The sequence below is a fragment of the Pygocentrus nattereri genome, chromosome 10 (assembly GCF_015220715.1).
Source record: "Pygocentrus nattereri isolate fPygNat1 chromosome 10, fPygNat1.pri, whole genome shotgun sequence".
Taxonomy (NCBI): Eukaryota; Metazoa; Chordata; class Actinopteri; order Characiformes; family Serrasalmidae; genus Pygocentrus; species Pygocentrus nattereri.
In genome coordinates, this window is record NC_051220.1 from 23,206,171 (window position 1) to 23,223,257 (window position 17,087).

General features: G+C 37.1%; 2 protein-coding genes across 9 annotated transcripts in view; both read left to right on the forward strand.

Annotated features, from left to right (window-relative positions):
* The window catches only part of plekhh1 (pleckstrin homology domain containing, family H (with MyTH4 domain) member 1), a 54,349-nt gene extending 42,832 nt beyond the window's left edge, over positions 1-11,517 (forward strand). For all 6 annotated transcript variants that reach the window (XM_037541785.1, XM_037541784.1, XM_017694506.2 and 3 more), the window contains 11 exons: positions 2,080-2,256; positions 3,190-3,287; positions 3,758-3,935; positions 5,877-6,032; positions 6,199-6,296; positions 7,786-7,927; positions 8,018-8,157; positions 8,281-8,410; positions 8,542-8,625; positions 9,237-9,383; positions 9,841-11,517. In XM_037541785.1, coding sequence (XP_037397682.1) covers positions 2,080-2,256; positions 3,190-3,287; positions 3,758-3,935; positions 5,877-6,032; positions 6,199-6,296; positions 7,786-7,927; positions 8,018-8,157; positions 8,281-8,410; positions 8,542-8,625; positions 9,237-9,383; positions 9,841-10,023 — 1,533 coding nt within the window. In that variant the 3' untranslated portion in view covers positions 10,024-11,517. The remainder of the gene's footprint in view (positions 1-2,079; positions 2,257-3,189; positions 3,288-3,757; positions 3,936-5,876; positions 6,033-6,198; positions 6,297-7,785; positions 7,928-8,017; positions 8,158-8,280; positions 8,411-8,541; positions 8,626-9,236; positions 9,384-9,840) is intronic.
* Positions 11,518-13,792: 2,275 nt separating this feature from the next.
* slc25a21 (solute carrier family 25 member 21) overlaps positions 13,793-17,087 on the forward strand; it is a 95,289-nt gene continuing 91,994 nt past the window's right edge. Inside the window, exons 1-2 of one of the 3 annotated variants that reach the window (XM_017694508.2) lie at positions 13,793-13,997; positions 14,201-14,274. In XM_017694508.2, coding sequence (XP_017549997.1) covers positions 14,208-14,274 — 67 coding nt within the window. In that variant the 5' untranslated portion in view covers positions 13,793-13,997; positions 14,201-14,207. Of the gene's footprint in view, positions 13,998-14,144; positions 14,275-17,087 lie in introns of those variants that run through there. The other 2 variants (XM_037541787.1, XM_017694509.2) reach the window with 2 other exon arrangements.

Consider the following 17,087-nt stretch of genomic DNA (forward strand, 5'->3'; position numbering starts at 1 on the left):
ATTCAGTGTTTAGCATGTTTATCTTTTGCCTTTATTACAGATTTCAGGAGACTTGCTTTCAGTGATATTTTCCTTCTTCCACAGTTCAGTCTTAGAAGTTGGTTGCATTTTCTGCTTTTCAAAATTTGTCATTACAAATGATGTCATTGCTCAGATTTTCAAAATCTAAGTAATGACAAACACTTTCACTGATGTTGAGGTCTGGGGTGGTCATTGCTCCCCAGCAGCTGCTTTGTCACCAATGTTCTTTTCCTTTTCTTTTTCGGCCTATTTCCTTTTCTCTGTAATGGCTTTTTGACAGCTATGCATCCTTTTAGACTCATAGCAATGAATTCTCACATAAATGAAAGCTTGCTGTTTAACAGCAAGTTTGAGTGTCCACGAGGTCTTTCAAGGTTGTTAGGAGTCTCATTTTCTCTGTATCTTTCAATAACTTCTCAAATTATCATTTTGTTTCATTTTAATTAACTTACTCCTTGGACTTGTCTCTTCCTTAACTTGTATCTAATATCTTCTGGAAAAAAAATTTACTTAATGGCTGTCTTGAATAAAAATAAATAAAGCGTAGTCACTGAATTTTACAGTACTGTAAGCTACTGCAACCTTGAATTAAGAATAAATGTTTAGCATAATCTTAGAGACATGGGGTCAGTACAGCTCCTCAGCGTCTTACTGTTTATTATTATGTGTACTGTATTATGTTCTATATTCTGATTGTAGTCTGCTGTTACTGTGAGCCTGTTTCTCACTGATCATGTATTGTAGGCTACCTTTTTTCCTGCTTTGGCCCTTAGCCCAACCCAAGTACTGTTCAAAACAAAGATATTCCCATAATATATCTTAAAGATGCCTTACTGACTCATTGCCACCCATGGTGATACTAACAGCATGATTGACAGTTATATCATTGCTATGAGTCATGAATCAATCCCTATGTCAACCCCATTTCCAAAAATGTTGGGACACTGCAGAATGTAAATTAAAATAGAACGCAGTCATGTAAACCATGTATTTAAAGGAGAGTACTACAAAGATGACATGTCAAATGTTGAGAATTTTCTTTTTTTTAAATATGCACATTTTGAATTTGTGTTTCATTACCTCTTCTTTTAACAACACTCTGTAAGCATTTGGGAACTGAGCATGTCTGGACTGCAGGACTCTTTTAATATGGAGCAATGCTGCTGTAATACATGCAGAATGTGGTTTGGCATTGTCTTGCTGAAATAAGCAAGGCCTTCCCTGAAAAAAGACGTTGTCTGGAAGGCAACATATGTATATATCATTAAGCATTAATGGTGCCTTCACCGATGTACCCATCACCCATGCTATATGCACTAATGCACTCCTATACCATCATGAATACTGTCTTTTGAACTGTTCACTGATAACAAGCTGAGTGGTCTTTAGCTGGGAGGACACGGTGTCCATCATTTCCAAAAAGAATTTCAAATGTTGATTTGTCAAACCACAGGACACTTTTCCACTTCCCCTTAATCCATCTTAAGTGAACTAAGGCCCAGAAAAGGCAGCAGCATTTCTGGATCCTGTTTATATATGGTTTCTTCTTTGCGTTTTAACTAGCATTTGTGGATGCAGTGCCAAAGTGTGTTCACAGACAGTAGTTTTTCTGGGCCCATGCAGTGATTCCACTACAAAATTATGTCTGTTTTTAGTGCTGGCATGTTTTTTGTATACCCAGTCATGTTACTAACCTGTTGCCAGTTAACCACTAGGTGTTTTTTTTAGCATTACACTTTACCAGCCTATTGCTGCCACCTTCCCAACTTTTTTGGAATGTGTTGTTGGCTTCCAGTTCAAAATGGAACATACTTTTTTCAAAAAACAATAAAATATTTTTTACATTTGATATGTTTGAGATGTATATTTAATTGATATTTTCAATTAAATATAGGATTTAAACTATTTGTACATCATTGCATTTTGGTTTTATTTACATTTTACATAGTGTCCAAACTTTTTTGGTTGTATAATTTTAAATTAAATAGCTGGAAAACCATTTGACATGCAGATAATTATGCTCAGAAACATTTTATGTTATTTATCTCTTCTTCTTAGTCCTGTCAGCTATTCATCAATGTTCTGGTGGAAGCGCCCTCCATAGACTATCATACCTCACTGGCCCAGAGTGCACTACAGGTCTGTCTGACACACCCTGAGCTGCAGAATGAGATGTACTGTCAGCTCATCAAGCAGACCAACTGCCGCACACCCAGCAACTACTCTCTCACACAGGTCAGACACATGCACACAGAGTGCCTTCATAGGTTTAATACCAAATGGTTCCCTACTCTGTCTTGTACACTATGTAGGTTGGGGTGTCCAAAGTCTGGTCCCGTGTTGTTGCAGTTTTCCTTCACAGAAGGTGGCAAGACTACAGCCACAAAGCACAAACTCAACACTGAGAACTAGAAAGTTTGTTGAGATGGAAATTTGAATACTTTTTCAAAAAAAGCCACAACAAATGTGCCCTCATATATCAAAAGACAAACAAAGCATGGACATTACAAGAAATATTCTGGAGAGAAAGTAAAACAACTTCAGCTACCGAGTCTCACAGCAAATTCTTTTGAGACCCTTTAAGGCCAGACAATAACGTGCCTGTTTATACTATTTAATCTGCCCTTCTTATTTAATAGACTAATTTCTAAATGTTGTTGCTGCATTCATTTGATATATAAATAACATAATCTAACAAAACTGAAAATTAATATTTTTATTTGATCTATCTCACAAATGATATTTTGAACAAGTAAATACCTGAATAGGAATATACTTATTACATGTTTTATTGTTACTCTGAATAAACAAATCAACGATTTGTTTTAAGCACTTACTAACCCAAATTGCTCTGAATGCACAATCCAACAATAAAAGAAGCCTCATGCATCTTTTACATATGACAGAAAACTTCACAGAAAGCTCCAAATCTATGTGCTGATGCATTTCACTCTGAACAGTATGAGCATGCATGTGGCACAACTCTGGTGACATGGTATGATCTGGCCGTCTTTGAAAAATGTTTGGACACCTCATGTAGGTCATCAACTAATATTTTTAACATCTCAACAGTGTATGAGATGTCCAGCAGGGAGCCATATGGGATACAGTCTTAGGGAATATCTATTGTCCTAAACACATTCTTAATTCTCTTCTTGTGTCCTCCAGTGTTGGCAGCTGTTATCGGTATGTGTGGCCCTTTTTCTGCCCCAGCATCGCTTCCTTTGGTACCTGAGGCAGTACCTGCAGAGAAACGCTGATCCCAAGTTAGTTGGAATGCATATTCATGTCCATTCTCAGTAAACACAAGGCTATGATAAATATCACTATGTATTGCTTACTCAGTTTGTGTTGATCATAATATGTAGCTTATTAATTGCCATAATTGCTTTTTTAAACAATAAATTGTATTACAGCACCAGCCTAAAATGGCCCAGTTAGCTGATTATTTGTCTTGCTGCCTAGCTATCAATAATAAGTAGCTCACAATGGACAGCAGAATGCTCAAATAAACAAACATTACTCTCCACTACCCTCCTGTTGCTATGCTTATGAAAACTTCAGTAAAGGTGGAAAAAGAGGAAGAAACATCCAGTTTAATTCAGTTTATTGCAACTTAAACTTATGATTGCAAAAGCTAACAACCATGGAAAATGATTGCAGTCAGCTCAAATAATTGTGATCAAGTAATTATGTATTCATGGTTTAAAAGGCACTCTCTGTGTATACACTGCAGAAGTGAAGTGGGGAAGTATGCGGTGTACTGTCAGCGGTCAGTAGAGAGAGCGCTGCAGAATGGAGAACGAGAGGCCAAGCCTTCTCGTATGGAGATTGTGTCTATTCTGCTAAGAAACCCGTACCATCACTCACTACCTTTCAGCATACCTGTCCACTTCATGAACAATACCTACCAGGTAAACACACACAAATGCACATATTGATTTAAAAATATCTATCCCCTGTCTTTTGGGACTATGAACAATGGACTATAGACCATAACAATACTGATTTTGTACAAGTCAGTTTTTTTCTAAAAGTAACATGTCCAGTAACACTGAACAAAAGGGTCTGACTAAATGTCAGTGCAGCATTTGGTTCATAACTGGTTCTTAATCTGTTTCGCTCCTGGTGATTCTTCTGCAGAACAGAAAAGTAGAAACCTGTAGTTATTAGAAAATTACACAGAAGCCTGAAGTACTGCATAAACAATTTCTCAGGATTTTTTGTGTTCACCCTTCACCTTTATTACAGCTTCCATACTTTTTGGGATATTTCTTTTTTTCCCAAGAAATGTGAAGGGATATTTTCCCACACCACATTTTCTGCTTCTCAGTGATGTTGTATTCAGGACTCTAGGGTTATTTATTCGAGCTTATTTGTTCAATTTGCAAAATATTTAAATATTTTTGTTTATTTTCAGTAATTGCGTAGCATTGAATTGTTTTCTAAGAGTTGAAAGATTATCTGAAGCGTGTCATTTTTTTTTCGTATCTGAAGCATGAGTGGAGCTCACAAGTAACGTTTGGTACTGTTTATCTGATGATGACAGTGATCTACCCGGTGTTGCACAGTTGTTAGGAATCCCATTTTCATATCTTTTAATAACGTTTTCAAAGTGGTTAAAATACCATCTTGAGGTAATTGGCATCAGCTGATGTGTGCACTCATGAGGCTGTTGATCAAAAAATGTCTGCATACACGGCTGTAGACAGTTTTGTCAGTGTGGATACTGTTAGAGCCCTTATGTCTGTTTCACCATTCTATGGTTCTATGGGCAGGTGTGTAGTGAGAAAGGAGAGGATGTAACATTTCCTATATGTGTGTGTGTGTGTATGTGTGTGTGTATGTATATGTGTGTGTATGTGTGTGTATGTATATATATATATATATATATATATATATATATATATATATATATATATATATATATATATACACACACATATACACACACACACACACACACACACACACATATATATATATATATATATATATATATATATATATATATATATATATATATATATATATACAGTACTGTATGAAAGTTTTAGGCATGTAAGCTAATTTTTTTAACAATTTACCACAGCAGTATATTTACATTCACAGTCACCATAGAGACTTGTTAATATCATCAATTACATCATGAGCAAAATTTAATGAAGCACTGATTGGTCAAACCAGGAGTTGCTTTTTAACCACATATAATACTGGGCTTCCTCAAGGAGAGGTTTGAGAATGGTTAAACAAACACACTAACATAAAATCATTTATCATTTTATATATATTAATTATTATTAATTAATATTCTGTACATTTTGTTTATTCAAATATTAACACTTTTCTCAGCAAATAAACACATACTACACAAATAAATAGATTTTGAAAATGTGTCTTGGGTGCCTAAGACTTTCGCACAATACTGTATATATTACACAATGTATACGGTAATGCAGTTGCCTGGTGCAGATTGCAGATCCACTTAAACAACAGACTCTCATTTATTATTATTTTTTATTATTATTATTATTTATTTTTGTCTAAAACAACAACAGCAAACAATAACAAGATATTGACATTGCATAACGGCCATCGGCTGCTCTGTTCTCTAAATAATGACATCGGCAACTGAAAGTCCATACTGGTCGGCCATTATTAACTACTAATTCTACTTACTGGTGAGTTTGATTTGTAAATTAAAGAAGTGGTCTCTGATTAGAATTGTACATAAGTCTGACCAAACACACAACCCTGATGCCAAAGACAAAACTTTCATAAACTGATTTTCAGGAAAAAAACTCTTTGTTTCTGAATGGTGCTATTTGTCTCCATTCTTCTTGAATGCACTGTAGGTGGTGGGGTTTGATGGTTCCACCACAGTGGAGGAATTTGTGAACACGCTGAACCAAAGAGCAGGCATGAGGAAGCCTCAGCTCTCTGGCTTCGCCCTCTTCACTGACGACCCCTCAGGAAAAGACCTGGAGCACTGCCTGCAGCCTGCTGCCAAGGTAACACACTCTATCACACACTAAAATTGCTGGAATAATCATTGCTTAGCTTTTGGCCATGGCTCACAAATAAGGGAGCTGGCCCTCCACTGACCCATACAGTGGAAGACTGCACTGAATGTATTTACTGCTTTTTCAAGTAAACTTCTTTTGTTGTTTTTGTCAGATATGTGATGTGATCTCGAAGTGGGAACAGGCCCTGAAAGAACTGCAACCTGGGAAGTATGAGGGGACACGCATTGTTCGTTTAACATACAAAAGCAGGTATGGCATTAATATTTATTTTTTCCCTGTTATTATAATTAGCGATACAATTATTATCTGCCCCAATTCGGATCATATAATATTAAATATCTTCAAGTTACCTAACACCCTGATCTGAAATTTGTATTTTTGTAGGTAATACTTCAAGTACTACTTCAAGTTTAAAATGCAAGTGTCATTCCACACTATCTCACTTAGGGCCTGTGTAGTCACACCATATATTTAAGTCCCATTTTATAAAATAAAGCAAAAACTAAACCATGTTAAGTTTCAAAGCTGTTTTATAGTATACTAATAGTTCTGAATTTGCCCCATCAGATTAAATTGCATTTTAAGTATTGGGATTAATTGTGTACAGCATGACTGAACTGTGCTGAAATATTAACTGGGTACAAATATAATGTTTCACTTTAAATTAATTGGTTTGATTAATAGTTAACCTATTGGAGGATACACCTATGTCAGAGATCCAGAACACTTCATAATTGTGCAATATTTCATCTTTGATTTTTAGGCAGTTATTTTTTTTTTCTTTTTTGCAAAATGTAGGTTTTATGTAGTGGGCCTTTTTAGCAAATGTATAAATTCTGAATTTATACTTGTACGATTTGAAACTATGTCTTGAATTTAAAGACTAAAAGTATAAAGACGATGAAAATACTAAGACATCTCTATCATTATCTGAAGTTTAGAGATGGCATCCTCCATTTTCCATCAAATCAAAAGGCAATGTTTTTTACTGGGACACAGACTTTCCCTATTAGTATTCTGCTGATTTTAAAATGTCTCCTGATATATTCATAAATTTCAAGAGCCTTCCTGCAGCTGAATGTAGAAAAAGTTTTTTATATTGTGCTTTAACACAATAAACTACACTATGAAAGAGTCATAGCATATCCATACATTTGGTATATGTTAATCAGATGCAACTGTTCTTATGTAGGAAAGTTTTGTTGTAAATTGTTGTTTGAAGGGAATATGTTTAGTCCATTTAGGCACTAGTATTTTTCTTTTTACTTTTTTTTCCCAAAAAACATGAAATACTGCACAATTTAAAAATGAAAGTACATCCTCCGTCCAGACATCCAGACTTTAAAACTACCTGGAGCATAGCTGTGGACTTTTGCAAGGAAAGGTTCTTGAAATTTGTTGATCTGCCTGGACATGGCTGGGCAGGGCTTAGGTGAGTTGACATGTAATGTTCCTGCAGTGAAATACTTTTTGTTTAGTATTCACAATGAGTGACATCTTTTTGAATTACCTTTTAAAAATATTTTGTATTTCAAGATTATCTAACTCTCACGTATTCCGTGTAGTCTATTTCTCTTGGACGAAAGGTGGCTAGCTTAACCCCAGTTATAAAAACATGCAAAGCTCATAAACTGTGGATGTTCATTCAGATCAGATCGAGAATTCCCTACTTAAAATTAATTGTATTTAACATGCAAAAATAACAGGTAGCAATAGCATTCTATGCTATGTTGTCTAGGCTGTGGTTCCGAGCACAGGCGAAAGGGGAGACTGAGAGAGAGCGCCTCCTGCTGGCATATCAAGTGAATGAAGAGGTGCATCAAGGACATTTTCCTGTCAACAAGGAGTTGGCCCTGGAAGTGGCAGCGCTAATGGCCCAGGTGTGCAGAAGTCGAATGTGTCAGAATTTTTATGTCTGTGTTGCTGTGTGTTGGGATATAAGAACCCTGTATGGTGATTCTGTGGTACAGGTGGAACATGGGGACTTGGATCGGACAACTGCATCTCCCAGCGGGTCTCCTCAGTCTAAGATCCAACAGATACTGCTGCAGGTTCTGGAACGGTTCTACCCCAAACGCTACAAACAAGACTACAGCATGGAGCAACTCCGGTAAAACCACATCTGGCATAATCACTGTGTATAAAGCTGCACATTACAGATGAAACAGTGGACTTATATCTGTGTGTAAAAAAGGAAGAGGAAAAAGATTTTTAGTTGCCATATGTTCCACAGGGAACTGGCTGAGCGGCTGGCCGCTAAGTGGTCTGTTCTGCGGGGTTGCACTGCTGCCGAATGTGTGAGGATCTATTTGACTGTGGCACGCAAATGGCCCCTGTTTGGAGCCAAACTATTCAGTGCCAAAGTAAGTGTACTTCTACAGTTTGAACGTGCTCTGTGAAATATAAATGCTGTTTTGATGGCTTTTTCAGGCTTATTTTGAAGTGCCAAATATGTATCATTTCCTTCCAATCTCTCTCTCTCCTTTTTCTGTAGCCAGTGCCTCCCTCTGCGTTACAGCAGACACAAGTGTGGCTTGCTGTCAGCGAGGACGGGTTAAGTGTGTTAGATTACTCCATGGTGAGTGGAAACATGTTCACAAATAAAATGGAAATGCTTTACTATTACCATTTCTCAACACAGATGTTTAGCACACTCTACTGAAGGATGGGTGAATTGTTTTTTATGGCAGCACTTGCTATTTGTTTTCTGGCCTGTTCTTCAAGTTAAGAGTGTTTAAGGCTAAGGACTTTTTCTTGGCCCTGCAAACCTCTCAGAAACACGTCCTGGTCTGGAAAGTTTTTCTGCAGCAGTGCTTCTAAAAGTTCCTTCTCTGCAGAGTGGCCCAAATAGCTGCTTGTTGGCATGACTGATCTTCTTTGCTTGCAGAAATGCAGTCATTTAGAGCAGGAATAAACAATGTCGGCATGACTCTGTAATTTGCTGCTGCTTTTACTCTTCCATTTTCAGTTGGGCTAAGGCCCATTCACTTGCTACTCTCAGCAGCTCCCTCTTTAAAATCTTTAAAAGATTGGAAACTCTGTCCATTTTCTTTATGCCAAAATTGACATTTCAGAAATCAGTGCATGAATATTATTTTGGCTCAGCTGCACCTGTTTTTCTCTGGATTATTTCAATATGACATCTATTGATGACAGCTCAGATATGTGCATATGTTTATTTGTATGTAGCACCTGTTGGTCACTTACCCATACCAGTCAGTGATTACCTTTGGAGGGTGCAAGGAGGACTTCATGGTGGTGGTCAGCCAGACTAAAGACCAGGCTTTGGGGAAGAGGACTGTGGACAAGCTTGTTTTTGCGATGGCTAAGCCAAAGGTAAAGGATAAGATTAGTCATTAAAAATGTTTTAACTGTTCTGACAACCATCACTCTGCACTAAACCAGTTCATTCTGATATATCAGATATATTTCTTTAATCATTATTTTATTGGGTGGAAAAGAAATTTAATCTACCATATGTAGGGGTGATGTTGAAAATCGCTTAAAATCAAAAACTCAAAGTTACCCTCCTGCTCCTTCACTCAGCTTTGATATATCAGACTGACGGATGCTTAAAACAGGTTTCCTTGTACTAAGCGAGGTTTCAGATTCACTGCCTTACAGCACTATAGAACACAGGAAGTGCTAACGAGCTCATATATATATATATATATATATATATATATATATATATATATATATATATATATATATATATATATATATATATATATAATATACACTCACATTCAAATTCAATTTCCTCAATTTTCTCTCTTTTGTGATTGTTCAGATTTTAGAATTGACTCTGCTGATGGCCAGCTATATCAACTACTGGACGTCAGGCCTTCCAGCAGCCGGGAATCAGACGCAGCCCTCCACACTGGCGTCTCGAGGAGACAGGAAGCTGTGGGACATTGACAGCAGACACTTCCCCTCAATGACATACACAACCAAAGGCCCCACACTTTTGTGAGGGCTTAACAGTTCCGATAACAGACAGTCCAAACATGTACACAGGGTACTGAGAGAGCTAAAGCCGAAGATTTCCTCTGTCTTGCGTAAACACCCTCTGGTGGTCATCATGGTCTTTACGCAGTATTTGCAATTGCACAGACCTCAAACTTCTGAGTGGGAAGTGGGATGAAAAGCCAGAACATGAATTATTTTTTGTCATTCATCACGTGAAAAGATTAAATACTTGCAAAAAAGAAGGACAAGCAGTCCTGTTATTTATAAGCTACACATTCCTTGGACCCTTACTGTGAGCCGCTCTGCGAGTGGGATTTCAGGGTCACGCAGCCCCTCTACTCCTCTCTTTCCTACCACTTCTCTACTCAATTAAGATGGAAAAGAGGTTTTGCCAGTGCCTGAAAAGAGAGAGTACAGACCACTAGCAAAGGTACTTTTGACTAGATATTGACTGAGGCATAAAGGAAAAAGACAGTATGTAAATCATTAGTGCTTTTAACAAGGGCTTCTAGCTGGAGTTCTGTGCCCATTTTTTTAAATCCTGCTTTGATTCTCTTAGCTGTACCTCTGTTTTGCATTATTTTTCATTTTTAAGGTTTTTTTTGGTTGTTTATTTGAATAGTATGTTTACTGGAGTCTGTCTCAATGTTTGTACCATCTCACATACATTTCTACACGTTATAATTAAAATTTTAAGGACAAATAGTTATGTGCAGATGACTTTTTGATCAAAGTAGCCTAAAAATTGTCCTAAGTTAAAACGCAGAAATTTTGGGGCTGGATGACCTCAGACATTGGCACTTCTGTTCTCTTATAACTGAATTATTACCCATAATTAATTGAATTGATATTTAGTTATTCTCACTGATAACAATTATTAGTTTTTTATTTTAAAAAAAGAAAAAAAAAGAAATATTACATTTTTATGTCATCCCTTAAAATGAAATGAACTGAACAGACTCACCTCTGTTACTACGATGCATTGGAAAATGTGGACTTTTACCAATCAATAAAGTACAAATCTATTTCACAGGACGGTCACAAATCAAACGTGTTTACACCTGTTTAAATCTTTAATGGAAACTGTTGACAGGGCTGTAGCATAGAATAATGGGACATATTACAACATGCTGCGCTGATACGCAGTCCTTTAAGAAGGGGATGTTGATCTTCTGATATGTTGATGTAGAAATTAATCTGCAAAAGAGCTATCAAATTATTGATTGACTTGAATTGTTCTATGGATCAAACCACTGTCTTGTTTTAGGTATTTATTTTGTTTTCATAACGTTGCTGCTTTTAGTGAAAAACAGCTTGCTTCCCTAAGCCAGTCCTCGCTGAATTTTCTTGAGTAATTCCAAGAAGCTATGGAATAATGCCCTCTTCTCACTCTACAAATAGGCTGTCCATAGACAAACCGAGAGCGCTGTGAAGGCATCAAATCTTTTATGCATGAATAATTTGTGTTGTAAATAAAAGGTACGTTGTTCTGCTCTAATTGGATGTTCTTTCTTTTCTTGCTAAATTATTAAAATGCTAAGTTGATTAATAAAAGATCTATGTGGAATAATATAGTTTAAGTGAAATGGCTCAAACCTTCTGAGCATACAAATGCAATGTTTAATTTTTTAACGTGTTCACAGCTTCACAAGAAGCAATTCAGAAATAATTATTTTTTTATAATTTTGCATTGTTAAAAGTGCACTTGCATTCTCTTATTACATGAACAAATTCTTCTTAATTCACACACGTTTTTGTACGTCTCCCTAATGGTCAAGAACAGATCCTTGCATCTCTATGAATAAGTAGCTGTTTGCTATACGTAAATGATATTAATGCAAACCTTTTACAGAGAGAAACATTTCATGATCATACACAATTCATTCAGATCTCATTACTATTGTGTTCTATAATTAAGCAAATGTGTAAATAAATAAGTAAAAACAAATAAAAGAAGGATCAATACACACGCTGGCCAGCACACCAGTTTATGGCAAGGGTGGGATCCCTCAGCATGAAGCCAGGTCAAAATGCTAATGGCATTTTCCTGCCAACGGCATGCTATAAATTCTACATTTTAAAATTAAATGGGGTGGGGTGGAGTCTCATTCCTAAGTAACACAGCAGTGTGGTTGTTGCTTTGCACGCCTGTGTCTATGTGCACATTCATACAGGAAAAGAAACTATTTTATTGTGCATTGTGAAGAAGCAAAACTAGAGCTTCTTGCAGTCTGGTAAAATGTGTCTCTTTGCATAATGTATTTTTGTTTTATGTTGACCTGTGATGTTAAATGACAGCTTTAAGTTTATGAGACATCAAACAAATAAACAGATGTTCAGCTTTTCTTTGTTTTATTAAAGGACAAGGAGAGCCAATTTCTCAAAATAGAAACTCTTTTAGTGACGATGAGGGAATTCCAAAGGATATCAGGCCTTGTTTACCGCTGTTGTTTGGGCGAACAGTTCCTACAAATTGACTCCGTATGGTACTGAATACACATTTTAACAATATAATAACCAATATTGAGTTGTTCAGTTATTTTTGCCATTGAGCATTATTTACATCTGAGATGCATTTTGATTCAGGTTAGACCGGGCATGTAAATGCAGGCATCTCAGTCAAGATGAGTGCGGCCATTCATATGCTATTTCAGTTGTTTAAAGTGATTAGGGCCTATGCAACACATTATGTCCTATAACAGCAACATACAGCATATAATATACAGTTAACTCATTAATGTCCATATCTGCATTTGTAAACTTATTGTGGTTCATGTTCTCTGAATTTTCCTGAGCTTAATTCTCAATATATATTTTAATTTAATGAAACAATATGGCTAAAGTACGCTTTTATCGGATACGGTTAAATAGGACTGTGGCCGGGCTATTTTGTCACGTATTGTTAGATGTTAGTACAAGATTTAACTGTACAAAACTATTATTTGGATCAATTAGAATGGGTGATATTTTTAGTTGTACTAATCTTGGATGGTTTGGATTTAATGGGATAACTGGTTTAATAAACACTAGAGAAAAGTGCCTTTCTGCGGCTGCTACTGCAGGTAATTCTTTATTCAGCATGTGGATACAGTTCAAAGTACAACACAAACATTTGATAACGATCTGGCTTTAGAGAAGCACTGAAAGTGTAACTGCACGCGCCAAATGACGTAGCTAAGTGGCTGGTAACGGCGGAAAATACGTTTCTTTAAAAAAAAACAAAAAACAAACAACCAACCAAAAAACTTCACTGCACCTTGAAATCAAAACGGGTTTTCTAAATATTCGACGGTAACGTACATACATTTCCTCACATAAGCAACCGCTGTCAGTTCACTCTTGAAAAAAGGGATTTGAGCCATTGTTTAGATGAAAGGCTAACATTTACGCTAGCTAAATGTTTTCACTTTTAGCCAATATGCTATAAATTAAATGAACATCAGTGTTAGATTACTTAGACTGAAATCCGCCCAACAGTTTTTAAAACCTGTCTCCCGCTTTTTTTCGAACTAGCATTTAACGTTAGCTTAATGCAAATAGCCTCGACCGTTATTTTACTTATTGGACGATTAGTTATAGCGTTACGTTACCTTCAGTTTTATCGTGCAACTGTCAAAACAACCCGATTCACCGCGACAAAATAGATGAAATTGTATTCACGGTGTGGATATTTATTTTCTCATATCAACTGTATGTGTAATTTCAAATATGGTTCTGTAGGTTAAATGTCTCATCATAAATGATTAGCTAGAGCTTTTAGCTCGCATATTTGCTGTCTGCTCCTTCTTTCACGTCCAGCGATCGATATCTTCCCCTGTAACGTTAGTTAAAATTAAACTCCTGGCACTAGGTTAGGAGTGGGGATCAGAGAGAAACTGGACCTACGGGCTTCTGAGCAGCTGAGACTCGGAACGAGGCCTGAGAAGCTTCCTGCACATACGGTGAGGTGTTCACTCCACCAGCACAGCCCAAGATCAGGTAACCCTGCATAAACTGCACAAAAACTCATCTCAACGTTGCGTTTTAAAAACACATACACGTAGCCTGTTAGTTAATATTAACTAACTTATTTGTATTCCGGTTAAAGTGCGACTGAAACAGTTTGTTTAAAACTCTGGAATTGGATGTCTGGACCTGTGGGTTAGTCTATTGAGTTTCGCTGTTTTTCCCCGCTTAAACAGATCGACAATGAGCCCCACTAAACAGAGTTTGCTACGGGAGGCATCTCATCAGATCATTGCTGGTGGATCTGCAGGTAGGTGGTTGAGAAGAAGCAGCTTTCCGTTCTGTAGAGCTCCAGTACAGAGATTAGCGAGCTAAGGCTAAGGCTGAGTTAGCCTGCATGCCCGAACTCTCCAGCAGCGCAGTCCAGACACTTCACCGAGAAATTCCGGCACTCTTCATAACTGTTGGTTGGGCGTGAATGTCGGCGATTAAAATAATCAAATATATTTTAATATGTAGTTTTAGGGCAAGGTTGTGTGAATCTATCTGTGTTTTAAAATAGCAAATTTACTAAAAACGAGCAGCCTCTGGACCGGATGGTCTGAGCACTGTCTTCGGAGAACACAGCGCACTGAGAAGTAGTTCCGCTTTCTAAATGTTCCTTGCTACATTTGGTAGACGTCAGGAAGTGCGTCCACTAATTTATTGTGAAAGGGAATGTTTATCATTCGGATCATCTGCAGTCTCTCTGTTATATCTGTGTGTTTCTATTGCCAGACCGGGTCATTCTCGTCTCAAACACCTGGTTAAACGCGCTACTTCATTAAGGAGAACACTGAAGCACAGATGAGCAGAGCTTAACGTTCCCAAAAAGCGTGTTTAAAGCTGCTATGATTTTGATATGCGCATTGCTTTCAGGGCAGTTCCTATATCTTGTTCTCAAGAATCATTTTTATTCAGAGATGATAAAATTATGATATCCATTGTTTACAGACTTTTGCTTAAAAGAAAATGGAGGGGGGGGGGGGGGGGGGGGGGGATCAGTAATAACCTCTGAGGTTATTGGCAGGGTTCTGCAATCTGTGAATTTGGTATGGGCAGCATGTCACGGGCCTCTTTCTTCAGCCGCTCAGGGAATCATGTTGAGGAATCATCGGTTTGTGAATTTGAAAAAAAAATCAGAACATTACTCTAACCGCTAGCTGTAGGAAGTGTAGATCGAATGTTTGGCTTTCTTCAAAAATAAACCATCCCAATGATTACGCTGTCTCCTAGAGTCTTAGTGATGTACAAATAAATCATGTCAGTGAGTTGACAGAATTTTTTTTTTCTTTTTAGTACTGATTTCCACTACCAAATAAAACTGGACTTTTTTCAGAAACCACATAATGGCTTATAATACTGCGTTCTGTTGCTTCTGTAAATCCCTTTTGTGTAGGCCATTATTTATTTCTTTTTCACGTGTTGCTGAAAAAGCTGATTACTCACCTTGATTATATTTGTACATTACAGCTTTATGGAAGTGTTTCTCTACAGTTCATAGATGATGTGGAAAATGGAGACCTGCAAGATCTTGTTTTATGTCCTTGCACGTAGATACTTTTTTTTTCTTCATTTAAGTTGCAGTACCTAAATTTTAAAAATAAAATGGCTTATATAATTAACCTGAGCATAAGGATAGCTGTGCTCTGAGTTTAAGTGTTTCTTTAGAATGCAGTGTTTTTGATGTTTTGCTAGTTAGGCTAACTAGTTCACCATCATATGCACACTCTGTAGTAGTCAAGTCTTAGTATTACACCAGTACGGATATTTTAAGCAGTTATTTTCTGCTACAAACATGGTAGTGGTATTTTTATGCTGCTTGATGCAGTAGCATTTCAAAGAGTTTGAATGATAGTTTTATTTTGGTGATTCACTAGAAATGAATAGATGAATTACAGTTATTGATGTCAGTGTCAGTTCATTTCTTGATCTTTTTGCCGAATGGACCCAACTGTAATATGTATGTGGCCCTTTGCAAGTGTTCAGCAATCTCATAAAACGCTCTTTTTTTTTTTTTTTAACGATGAAAACACTGCAATAGGATTTGTGAAGGCTTTGCCTACGCCTTGTATAGACACTCTGTTTCACAAGGCCTGCTTCCATAAATTCTTACTCTTTAATCTAATTCTGTCCCTCTAAATCATGCCAGTTCTGCTTAATGCTTATATGTAGGCTGCATATAGGCCTGTGCTCTCCATTTTCCTATCATGATTAAATGTTTGTAAACAGAGACTAGAACTCACCAGAGACGGTAAATGGTATATTTATACTTAAAGCTCCAGTGTAACTTAAGTAAGGAAGACTGTTCCTACCTTAGCTATTACGGTGTCCTTCATGAACTCTGCACTGTAGTCATATTTAGAGGTCATCTGGGACTATGGAGTTCTCTCTCTTTCTGTTTCTCTCTCTCTCTCTGCGGACAGTTTGTAAGATTTTATTAGGCTGCCTGAGTGCAGTCGTTGCTTCTCCTGTGGAATGATCTACCCCTCTGCTCATGTGTACGTTCTCCTGTTCTGGTTGCATTCCCCGTAAAACCCCAGTTAATGGGGCTGGGTTCAGTTGTGTGTCCTGGTCATGGGGCTGGGCTGGGTGTAAGTGTCATTTTCTTCAAGGCTGCCATTGTTAGGGTTTTCTAGCTGAGCTGCCAGTCACTGGATGGTTGTGTTAGTTACTGACCTTTATTTCATCCATCAATAAACTCCTTTGGAGATGGTATTTTCTTGCACGTTACTTATAGGGATGGAATCCGAAAACAGATTCCACACAGATGTTTGATTTGTGTGACCTCATTGCAGCATTATATATTTATTTTGGACATCAGGTCAGTGTTTCATGACATTCGACCTTTTGCCACAAGGTGGAAGCATTGTATCTTTTTATTTTAGGCTACATTCTGAACCAGTAAGCTCATTCTCACTTTGGGGAACTTTTAGTGCTTCTCGGTGGGACAGCTATTTCAGTACTTCAGATCAGCTCGTGAAATTTCGTGAGTAGTTTAGCCTAGTTGCTTAAACTAAAAATCTCAATTGTTATTATCTATTATTATTATTATTATTATTATTATTATTATTATTATTATTA